General features: G+C 46.8%; 1 protein-coding gene across 1 annotated transcript; it reads left to right on the forward strand.

Moving 5' to 3' along the window:
* The first annotated feature begins 3,785 nt into the window (after positions 1 to 3,785).
* MINDY1 (MINDY lysine 48 deubiquitinase 1) lies at positions 3,786 to 9,887 on the forward strand. Its single transcript, XM_007950916.2, has 9 exons — positions 3,786 to 4,244; positions 4,626 to 4,683; positions 5,501 to 5,565; positions 6,082 to 6,240; positions 6,605 to 6,707; positions 7,577 to 7,719; positions 8,839 to 9,030; positions 9,378 to 9,524; positions 9,807 to 9,887. Exons 1-9 carry the CDS (start codon positions 3,792 to 3,794, stop codon positions 9,885 to 9,887), a joined length of 1,401 nt encoding a protein of 466 aa, XP_007949107.1. The 5' UTR covers positions 3,786 to 3,791.
* The last annotated feature ends 2,051 nt before the right edge of the window (positions 9,888 to 11,938 follow it).

An 11,938-nucleotide genomic window follows, 5' to 3' on the forward strand; every position in this document is an offset into this window, starting at 1 on the left:
TGTGGTTTGTTTGAGTACCCTCCCTCTCAGCCTTTCCTTCTTTAAAATCCTCAAAGTCCACCCCACCAGAAGTGTATCTTGTGGGGTGGGAACTCTCCATTGTATTTTCTGCCCTTCCTCCTAAGACTCAGCCCACTTAGCTCTGGCCAATCTCTCTGAGAGCCAGCTCCCTTGGGTGTCCAGCTTCTGGTCCCTTTTGGCGCATACCTCTAGCCATCTAGCTGCCCTACCCTCTATTTAATTGTTGACCATTTCTGGTCCTGGATAGAAAAGATAAGAAATGAGCCCTGCTTTTCTCCATGCTTTTTTTTTTTTTTTAAACTTTTTCAGGCCCGGCTTCTGCTTCCAAAGCTCGCCCTAATTACCATTTGGGAGGGGAGGAAGATAGGAGAGAAAGAAAAAAGAAAGGTGTAAAGCCTGCAGTCAATTTTTGGCTACTCTGATTCTGAATTAACAACATGTAAAAGAGGTGAAGCTAGCATAAATTATATTTGAATCAGGAGGGTGATCAATTTGGGTGACTAGACTTATTTCCTAACTTTCTAGTTCCTGAATCTTATATGCCAGGCCTTCCCTTTGCCCTAAATTCCTGCCTGTTTACAAGATAGAAGCATAGTCTCAGGTTAAAAGGGAAGCTAGACTTCTGATGAGTTTAATTTCTCCCCATTTCTCACCCTAAGGAAGGAGGAGGGATCAAGGACATTCAAGGGAAATGTTTTCCAGAGAGCAGGGTTTGTGGCTTTTTATCATTGACCATTCACAGCATTATTTAAATGTCTATCAGTGTTTGACTGGCTGCTTAGTGCTGATAGAGAACAGGTAAACAGGTTCACATCTAAAATGACCTAGATGGGAAAAGACATAAGGGTAGATAAATGTTGAGAAAGTATTTTTCTGCAAATCAAGATCTTTGTTTTCATATTCCATGTAAATTGTAGGGAAGAGAGTGTCTCAGTTGAGGTAGTCTTGGAACAAAGAAGGACTGAGGAGAAGTTGCTGTCTAAATTCCAACTGTTGAGAGGCACTCACTGCAGGAATTTGTGGGGAGTGGCTTTTGCGGCTATTCTAATATTATTTCTCAGAACAAATCTCTTATTCAAGTCCCCATAGCCTGGGTGGTGCAAATGGCTAAGTGCTTGACCACTCGCCAGAAGGTTGGCAGTTCAAACTACCTAGAAGTGCCTCAGGAGAAAGGCCTGGTGATCTCTGTCCAAAAGGTCAAAGCCTTGAAAATCCAATAAGCTGGTTCTACTCTGGTTGCCAGTGTGGTTGGAGCCCCACACTGATTGGACGGCAGACATACCCAGCCTGGAACCAAACTCACCCCAGTGTTTCAACTTCAGCCAAACAATAGACAAGCCTATAAAGTGAACAACACCACCAGGGAGGTACACGCTCCTTAGAACAACCAACCATAGAAGATCAAAAGGGCAGCATTTGCTCAGGGATAAAGCTCAGAAATCAGGAAGGGATAGGAAAGGACATGGAAATAGTAAACACAGGGAGGAAGTGGGAAGGGTGCTGTTACATTGTGAGGATTGTCATGAATGTTGTGAATCAAAATGTGTATGAATTGTTGAATGGGAAACCAATTTGCTCTGTAAACTTTCACCCAAGTCATGATAAAAAGTTAAGAAAAATAAACAAAAACAACACAAAACAAAAACAACATAGCTACATTTCCTCTCTGGAGCCTACAGGAAGCCCCTCCCAAGACCTTTGTGCTGTGGTTTGGGATTGTGTAAGGTTCAGCAGGGTCCTTTGAAGAGAAAGGCTTCTTCCTTACCGGTTTCATCTTTAGAGGCATGATACTGACTCTGCCTCTCCAGCCTTCACCCCAGGCAGTATGTGGCTATTAATCTTTTTGCACCTTGGGTGAAGGCAAAGAGAAGATACTGCTAGGGATAACAGGACTCAGTGTGCTCAAGCTGTTCTGTGAGCAGCCAAGGGGTGAGGTTTGGTGTAGGACAGAGAGATTACCCTTGTCCTGTCTGTGGTGGGAATTCCTGACGTGTTGTCTATTATAACTAAAACCAAACCCATTGCCATTGAGTCAATTCCAACTCATAGTTGACCCTCATTGGGTCTCTAAGGTGGTAAATCTTTATGGAAATAGATTGCCCTGTCTTCCTTCCGCAGAGTGGCTCGTGGGTTTGAACCACCAGCCTTCTGGTTAGCAGTCAAATGCCTTAGGCGCTGCGCCACCAGAGCTCCTTGATGTCTATTACGGGGTGAGCTAAAGATCTCTGTAAAAAATGGCATCAGGGTGTTGGACCACCTCCTCTAACTTCACAAGGGAGAATGGAGAATGGAGATCAAGAGCCCAAGGCTGATTTCTATGAAGCAGAGGTCAAACATACCTTCTCTCTCCTTTTTACCAATTCTGACCAGCCATCCCTCCCACAGCACTGTCTACTTCTCTGCTGGCTTCAATAATTTGTGGCAGGGCCACAAAGAACTCACAGACCATACTCCTGATTATGGGGTTTATTAGGGAAGTAACAGTTTACAGTTCAGGATCAGGAGCAACTCAGGATACAGTTCTTCAGTCAGGACAGCTTTTCGGCCATGTTTGCAGGCAGGCTTTGCCCTTGGCCTCTGCCCTGCTCAGGCAAGTGTTACAAAGCTCTTTAGTTCCACCAGTAGGTACCCGGAGGCACCCTACTCTAGCAGCAAGCCTCTTGCTTGAAGATGCCCAGCTGTCTCTTGCTCCGTGGGTCAGCAAGCCTAGCTCCAATGACAAGAACTAGGAGGTTCTCAGGGCAGGCACCCTACTGTACCAGGAAGCCTCCTGCCCAAATGCGCTCAGCTCTCTTGCTCTGTGGGTTGGCACACACAATGTAGCTACCTTGCTTGATGGGCTAGGAAGCCCAGCATGCTGTCCTGTGTTGGTCTCCTGGTTCTGCTGTTGCCGTTTCTCTGCTGCTGCTGCTTCTTCCACTTTATACCATCCCCAGTGTTACACCTCCCTTTGTCTTTACTGGGTCTAGAGGTTCTCATGGTGGGAACCCCGAGTCCAAAGGATACACTCCACTCCCAGCTCTTCTTTCTTGGTGGTAGTGAAGTCTTCCCTACTCTGGGATTGCCTCTTTTTTTTTAAGCCCAGCAGGATGGTAAAACTGACCAATCCCCTCTTCAGAGTTCCATACATCTTATTTGCATGGCCCCACCCCCACAAGGGAGCCATGCACCTTATTTGTATCATTAGAAGGCTGTTCAATCCCCTTAGTGGGCCATAAACACTTTATTTGCATAGTCTCACCAAATCATTTGGTAGGAGTACCCGGACTGTGGTGAGAAAGGCCCTGTAAAAGCGATCAGTTGTACTGCAATCACCATAATTAATAACCACAAGTATAGTTTTAATATTTCTTTCTCCATCTCTTTCCCTTCTGTCTTATTCCCTGTTATTGTCTGTTTCAGGAAAGCTGACTCCACCCAGTGTCTTCAATCCCACTGGAATTATCCCTCCCAAGCCTGAAAGCCCTGTGCCCTTATTGGTCCTGTCTGGTCACAGCAAGTTAGAGGTGGAAAGAGGTTGTCTAGGGGCCTCCTGTTTATACATGCTGAGAAAGACATGTGCTGCCCCTAGTCAGGAGTGAGAACACGGACACTGTCTAGGCCCCCACACTTCATTCTTTTCGCAAGACTTCCTGGGACCCATTTGCTTTCCATCTCAATGATTTCCTTCTTCCTGTACTGTTCCCTCTTTTGCATACCAAGCCTGATTTAGGCAAGGCTCTGAGGTCAGTGAACTTCTTTAGTTTACCATATTTGACTCCATTCTGATCATGGAGCACCATGAACCTAAGCAGCCAACCTCTGGTGAAGCCAGGACAGTAGAAGCAGTCACCCCTGAAAATCAGGAGGTCCTGTCAGAACCAGAGGAACACCTTCAGGACAAGAATGCTGCAAATATTAATGGGGTGGCAGGAGAACAGGAAACAGTAGTCCAAGCTTTGCTGCCTGCCCAGGGCCAGGAGAACCTCGAGTCCCCTCCACCTGAAGCTAGCTCCAGCCAAGTGGGGCCAGTTCACGGGACTCAGACTGAGGTAGAGACAATAGGGGCATGCCCCAGCCCCCAGGAGCTTCCCCAGTCCCCTAGGGCCCAACAGCCTGAGCTAGATTTCTACTGTGTAAAGTGGATTCCCTGGAAGGAAGAGCGGACACCCATCATCACCCAGAGCACAAATGGCCCTTGCCCCCTCCTTGCTATCATGAACATCCTCTTTCTTCAATGGAAGGTAAGAGAGAATTTGCATGGGGGTTTAGAAAATAACTGGGGACAGTGCTCTTTCCTGATCCTCCTTTTGATCATCCTGATTTTCTCAAACCAGTCAAAACTTTCTAGGTTATTCTCCCTATTTCTTCAGCTTAAATCAATGAGATAAGATGTTCCTAAGAACAAAACAAAAAATTTTCTTTCTTACTCCTGTTTCTCCTACTCTCTAGCAAGATGGCACTGCCTTGCATAGTTTACATTCATTCCTTTTGCACCAGTTGTAAGCCTTTCTCCCCCCATCACCCTCTGCCACTGGCTACCTATTTCTGTGGGTTCTCCCTCCAGTGTTCTGTAAGGGAAAGCACACACATGGCTAACGCTTGATCATCCCTTCTGCTTCCAGGTGAAACTGCCCTCTCAGAAGGAAGTGATCACATCAGATGAGCTCATGGCCCATCTTGGTGAGTGACCAGGCCTTGAAAATCACCCAAGGAATCTCGAGCTATCCACTCAGCTAGAAATCGAGAATATTGAGGGACTCCCCACTTAGGGCTCTGATATGGCATAGAGGGTGAGGGGCTGGGCGATTTCTCTACAAGGCTAAGGAATGAAAAGCAGAGGTCAAGGTGTCAGTTGTCCTGGGTTGTAATGTCAAATCTGCCCTTGGCTTTCACGTGTGACCTTGAGTCTTAGTTATCTAGTGCTGCTATAAAAGAAATACCCCAAGTGGGTATTTTCAACAAATAAAATTTATTTTCTCAGTTTAGGAGGCTAGAAGTCTGAATTCAGGGCAGCAGCTCTAGGGGAAGGCTTTGTCTCTGTTGGCTTTGGGGGCAGGTCCTTATTCCTTGGCTCCTGGTGGTCTTCATCCACATGGCGTCTGTCCTCTGCCCTCTCTGCTCACCTATTTAATCTCTGTTATATCTCAAAAGAGATTGACTCAAGAACACCCTACACTAATCCTGTCTTATAAACACAACAAAGACAACTCATTTCCCAAATGGCATTTAGCCACAGGCATAGAGGTTGGGATTTACAATACATATTTTGGGGGGACACAGTTCAATCCATAACACCTTGAATGGACCTTGAATGGACTCTTCACTTTTATGAGCCTGTTTCTTCCTCTGAGAAATGAGGGTGCTAGATGAGACTCTTAGGCCATATCCAGCTCTGAAAATCTGGGGTTCTGTAACATTGACCCTATTCTCCAGGAGAAAAGGAAACAGATTTTGGAATGATGGGTGGGGTAAGCTGATAAGGGATCCTGTCTTATAGGAGATTGCCTCCTGTCCATCAAGCCCCAGGAGAAGTCAGAGGGACTTCAGCTTAATTTTCAACAGGTGAGGTAAAAGGTCTGCAAACTTAAGGGTTTGTAGCGTTGTAAGGGGACACCTAAGGCTACTGTTGTTGTTATGTGCTGTCGAGTCATAGCGACTCCTCCTTGGGTTTCCAAGGCAGTATCACTAAGGAAGTAGATTGCCCTATCTTCCTTCCGAGGAGTGGCTGGTGGGTTTGAACTGCTAGCCTTCTGGTTAGCAGTCAAGTGCCTTAGGCACTACGCTACCAGAGCTCCTCCTAAGGCTACTAAGAGAAGGCTTTCTGCTGCTTCTCAGGAAGATTCCTTGAACCATGATTGCTTTCTGCAAGAGGGGGAGGGTATATCTCTGTCCTAGAAAATGTGTTCATTTATATTAAGCTAAAGAAGAGTCGAGGCAAGGGAGTACTGGAATGGCTCATAAGAGAACCAAGGAAGAAAAGCAACAGGATTCATTTTTTATTTCTGGAGGTGGGAGTGGAATGGTAGGTGTGGCGTGAGGGGAGGCTAGAACATCTATGAGTTTCTTTTCTATCCCCAGAATGTGGACGATGCTATGACAGTGCTGCCTAAACTGGCTACAGGTCTGGATGTCAATGTGCGATTCACAGGCGTCTCTGATTTTGAGTATACACCTGAGTGCAGTGTCTTTGACTTGCTAGGCATACCTCTGTACCATGGCTGGCTTGTTGATCCACAGGTAAGGACAGGCGCACCCCAGTGAGACTTTTATCCTACTCAAGCTGACAGGAAAACCGAAAAACCAAACTCGCTGCCATTGAGTTGGAGCTGACTCATAGCAACCCCTCCTTGGGTTTCTGAGGTGGTATCACCACAGAAGTAGATTGCCCAAATTTTATGGAGTGATAATAGGGGTTGAGAGAGGACAGGGTTTAGTTGAGTGAAACTCAAATAAAAGGAAAGTATATGCAAATAAGTTCAGTTCTTTAGTCAACAGTTCAGGAACCTTTGGTTATAGGGTTGCAGTCCTGATGGGCTTGGTTCATTTGTTTTCTAAAAAGATCTCAGGTCTTTTGTACTACCCCACCCTGCCATCCCTACAGAGTCCTGAGGCTGTGAACGCGGTTGGGAAACTGAGTTACAATCAACTAGTGGAAAAAATCATCACTTGCAAGCACTCCAGTGACACCAACCTTGTGACAGAAGGTGATGTTCCTCCTTCCCAAGGAACTTACTCCCTTGTTATATGTGGAGGGAGGACCCTGGGTGGTGCAAATAGTTTGCACTTGAGCGCTAAGGATTGGCGGTTCAAACCCACTCAGTGGCACGACAGGAGATAAGCCTGGCCTGGCGACCTACTTCCTTAAAGATTACAGCTGATGATCATTTACGTGAGGTAGATACACTCCTTGGAGAGATCAGTCATGGGAGAATAGAAGGGCTGTGTATGCACAGGGAGACAGCTGGGGGGGGGGCGGTGGGCAGGAGTGCATGGGAGGGAAGAACACAGGGAAGAGGTAACTATGGGGAGGAAGTGGGAGGAGAGCTGTTGCATTGTGGGAGATTACAGTCAATGTCATGAGACAAAGTGTATGTGAGCTGCTATATGGAAGATGAATTTGCTCTGTAAACTTTCACCCAAATCACAATAAAATTAATAATAATAATAATTACAGCTGAGAAAACCCTATGGACTAGTTCTGCTTTGTAACACATGGTGTCACCATGAGTTGGAATCGACTTAACCACCATGGGTTTAGGTTTTTTGGTTTCTTTTCTTTTTTTTTTTTAATATATGGAGGGAATGATGGCTACTAAGGTTTATTACTTATTCTCTGCCTCCTCCCACTTCCTCCCACTCAGCTCAACAAGAGTAGGAAACCTATTTTGTTTACTGATGTATCCCTCCAGTGCCTAGTGCGGTAGCTGGCACGAGGCAGTATTGAATACGTATTTGTTGAATGAATTACTGCATCAGACTGCAAGGAAGGGACTTCAGAAGGTGAGATTGACCCCTTGGTGCTTTTGGACTTGAATTTAAGCCAGTTTTCCCCCATCTTGTGCCCTTATGGCAGGCCTGATTGCGGAGCAGTTCCTGGAGACCACCGCGGCACAGCTGACCTACCACGGACTGTGTGAGCTGACAGCAGCCGCCAAGGAGGGTGAACTTAGTGTATTTTTCCGAAACAACCACTTTAGCACTATGACTAAGCACAAGGTGATGAGGGTTTGGAGGTGAGGGGTTGGAGTGCTGTCAGTTCCTCATGTCTGTTTCTCTTGGCTCAGTGTTTTGATCAGGAGAGGCTAGATAAAGCTGTGGTAATAAATGACCCCTAAAATCTCAGTGGCTTCCCACAACGAAGGTTTATTTCTCACTCGTGCTGCATGTCCATTGTGGTTGGCTGCAGTTCTATTCCATAGCAAATTATTCCATAATTTCTTCACCCTGGGACGCAGGCTGACAGAACAGTCTTTATCTAGAATGTATGCGGGAAAAGAGAGACAGAGGGACACCATGCACTAGTCCTTAATGCTTCTGCCTAGAAGTGACCCTATCATTTCTGCCCAGTGGGGCAAAGCTTACCATCAGTGCAACAGGAAAGTGTAATCCACCCTCAAGAATTTAACAATATTACAGTCTTCCAAAAAAAAAAAAAAGAGGCCGGGTGGTACAGTGGTTAAAGCACCCAGCTGCTAACCAAAAGTTTGGCAATTCAAACACGCTAGCCACTCCATGGGGCAAAGATGTGGCTGTCTGCTTCTATAAAGATTACAAGCTAAATGAATTTGTTCTGTAAACTTTCACCCAAATCACAATAAAAATTTGAAAAAAAAAAAAAAAGATGACAAGCTCTGAAACGTTGTAGGGCAATTCTACTCTGTCCTATAGGGTCACTGTGAGTCAGAGTAGACTTGATGGCAGTGGGTATGGTTTGGTTTGGATAGTCTTCCAAAGTTAGAAATCACCTAAGCTCTCTAGGAATTGAGTAGAAGTCTTTGGTTCTCAAGGAGTTTGTCCTCATAGCCATCAGGCGAGCCTGGAGAGCCGTGGGAAGCAGAGTGGGAAGCAGGATCTCGTGTGGCTCCTCAGTCCCAAGGACTCTACAGTTGACCACAATGGCCGCCATACTCACACCCTACTGGACACACACTCAGACATCACTTCCATTTTCCCACAGCCACACACATTAAGAAAGATCCACAGATGCTCGCAGCGACACATTCCAGTTCATATACCAGTTGATTCAAATGGTCTCTGTGTGTCTCAGATGATTTCTGGTCAGAAATTGGCTCCGTGTCACCCACCCATCAATTAGCTGTGTTCTCTTCTTTGCAGAGTCACCTGTACCTACTGGTCACTGACCAGGGCTTTCTCCAGGAGGAGCAAGTGGTATGGGAAAGCCTGCACAACGTGGATGGAGACAGCTGCTTTTGTGACTCTGACTTCCACCTAAGTCATTCCCTGGTCAAGGGGCCTGGAGCAGAAGGTGGGAGTGACTCCCCAGAAAAGCAGCGGCAGGTAGACCAGGTGTGTGGGGGAGATGCAGAGCTTCCTTTGGCCAAGAACAACACCCCTCTTCTCATAGGCAAGCTGCATACATTTATCATCTAGAGACTATACTATATGACATCCTGCCCCTTTCACTCATCTGTTACCTTCGGGCCATCTCCTTGCTTGTTTTGTATTCTTGGGCACCATAGATAGACCATACAATACACTTGGGTGTGTGTTTTGCTCTGGATGGAGAAGGAGCTGGAGAATTTGAAGAATGAGGAAAGACGACAGATTAGGAAACTTGGCTTGAATATCCCTCTAGGCCTCTGCCTACTTCACAACTCTCATTTTCCCACCTTGCTCCCCCGCCCCTGCCCCAGGACTACCTGATTGCCTTGTCACTGCAGCAGCAGCAGCCACAAGGCACCTTGGCTCTTAGTGACTTGGAGCTGGCCCAGCAACTTCAGCAAGAGGAGTATCAGCAGCAAGCCGTCCAGCCTGTGCAGACACGAGCCTCATCACCACAGGTGAGCCTGCCCTACTGGGCTCGTCCCGTAGCAGTACTCCTCAGGCCTGCTCCTCATTCCCAGTGTTTCATCCCATGTTTCCCTGGTCCCGGACGCCTGTTGCTCCTACAGTTGTCTCATCAAGGTTCCTCAGGGCCCATCTCCTGTGTGTCCCTCTCCCCTGTTGCTCTTTACTGTCTTTCTCTCCCTACCACCACTCCCAATCCTGTTCTCTTCATCCTCCTTAAGGATCTCCATCCTCTTGCAGGGCTGATGGATAACCAATTATTAAATCCGATACAGGGGAGAGGAGCCACATCTGGACGCCCAGCCGGGGAGCGTAGGCAGAGGCCGAAGCAGGAGTCAGACTGTGTTCTCCTATAGCTCAGCCCCAACGCCAGGCTGACCTGCCCCTTCTTTCAGAAGCTTCTCACTGACTATATTGCTTGCTCGCTTACCTCAACCCCTGAAATATGTGGGGTAATTTATTTATGGACTGTTGGGGAGCAGAGCAGGTGGTAAATGGCAAGGTCAGACTTGGTCAAGTCCTTGCCCTCACGTGCTGCTATCTTTTCTTCCTCCCAACCATGCAGGGCAACACTGGGGTTGGTGGGGTGAGGATTTCTGATCCCCAACTCCCTTTCCCCAGAATAGTCACACTACTATGCAGACTCAGGCTCCAGGGTGAGGTCCCTGACTAGAATGCATTTCCCTTCCTTCCCATCCCTGACTAATGGGATCCTCCTGGCTATCCAGCAGGCCTGTCTCCGTTTGTTTCTGAATCTGATTTGGATTTCTATCTCCATTATTTGTAATGCCTTCCTAGGGGTTTGGAAATAAAACTTCTTCTTTCCTGAGATCTGTTTGCTTTTTTTTTTTTTTTTTGCTTTACACTGAGGAATGCAAAAGGAGCCTTGGTGGTGCAGTGGTGAAGTGCTGCTCACCCAAAGGTTTGCAGTTTGAACCCACCAGCTACTCCATGGGAGAAAGATGTGGCAGTCTGCTTCTGTAAAGTTTGTTGTTGTTGTTGTTTGCCGTCGAGTCGGCCCCGACTTATAGCGACCCCTCCTTGGGTTTCCGAGGCAGTATCACTACGGAAGTAGGATTGCCCAACCTTCCTTCTGAGGAGTGGCTGGTGGGTTTGAACCGCCAGCCTTCTGGTGAGCAGTCAAGTGCCTTAGCCACTATGCTACCAGAGCCTTGGAAATCCTATGAGGTAGTTCTACTTTGTTCTACAGGGTCACTGTGAGTCAAAATTGACTCGACCAAAAAAATAAATAAATAAAACAAACTCACTGCGGTCAAGTAGAATCCGACTCATAGAAACCCCTCCTTGGGTTTCCAAGGCAGTATCTCTATGGAAGTAGATTGCCCAATCTTCCTTCCAAGGAGTGGCTGGTGGGTTTGAACCACCAGTCTTATGGTTAGCAGTCAAATGCCTTAGGCAGTATGCCATCAGAGCTCCCTAATTGACTAAAAAGCATTTTTTTTTTTTTTGCTTTTGGAGGAATGTAATAAGGGTAGGTAGAGGTTGCCTGTCATTTCTAATAGAGTCAGCAGAGGGAGCCAAAGCCTGTTCTCCCCGTGGGGTGGGGAGGGGAGGCCAGGTGTTGTGGGTGGTTTTTTTTGTTTTGTTTTTGCTAGGCCATCTCTGGGAGGAAGCAGCTCTGGTGGTATAGTGGGTTAAGACATTTGGCTGCTAATGTGTAAGTCTGTGGTTAAAACCCATCAGCGGCTCTGCGGGAGGAAGATGAGGCAGTCTACTTCTGTAAAGATTTATAGCCTTGGAAACCCAACGGGGGTCACTATGAGTCAGAATCGACTTGATGGCAGTGGGTTTGGTTTTTTTGGTTTCCTATGCAAAAGTTTTCTGCCAATTTATCACACAGCGTTGCACTGCTGTTCATAAGATTGTCATGGCCAGTTTTTTCAGAAATGAACTGCTACGTCCTTCTTCTTAGTCTGGAAGCGCCACTGAAACCTGTCCCCATGGGTGACCCTGCTGTTATTTGAAACTCTGGTGGCACAGCCTCCAGCCTCATGGCAAAATGTAAGCTACCAAGCCACCATAGTATGACAAACTGACAGACAAGTCAAGGGTCAGGGATAAAGGGAAGACTCTCAATGAGATGGGTTGACCTAGTGGCTGCAATGATAGGCTCAAGCAACATTTATGAGGATGGTGCAGGACTGGACAGCATTTTGTTCTGTTGTACATAGTCAGTCGCTATGAGTCAAAACCAACTGGATGGCACCTAACTATGGGAAGGAGCCCCAGTGGTGCAGTGGATAAGTGCTCGAATACTAACTGAAAGGTTGGCAGTTCAAATCCACCAGCCCTGTCTGGGAAAGAAGGATGCAGTCTGCTTCCATAAAGATTTATAGCCTTGGAAACACTATGGGGGCAGTTCTACTCTGTTCTATAAGATTGCTAT

This window comes from Orycteropus afer, unplaced genomic scaffold, assembly GCF_000298275.1.
Source record: "Orycteropus afer afer isolate SDZICR_OR568_19922 unplaced genomic scaffold, OryAfe1.0 scaffold00290, whole genome shotgun sequence".
Classification (NCBI taxonomy): Eukaryota; Metazoa; Chordata; class Mammalia; order Tubulidentata; family Orycteropodidae; genus Orycteropus; species Orycteropus afer.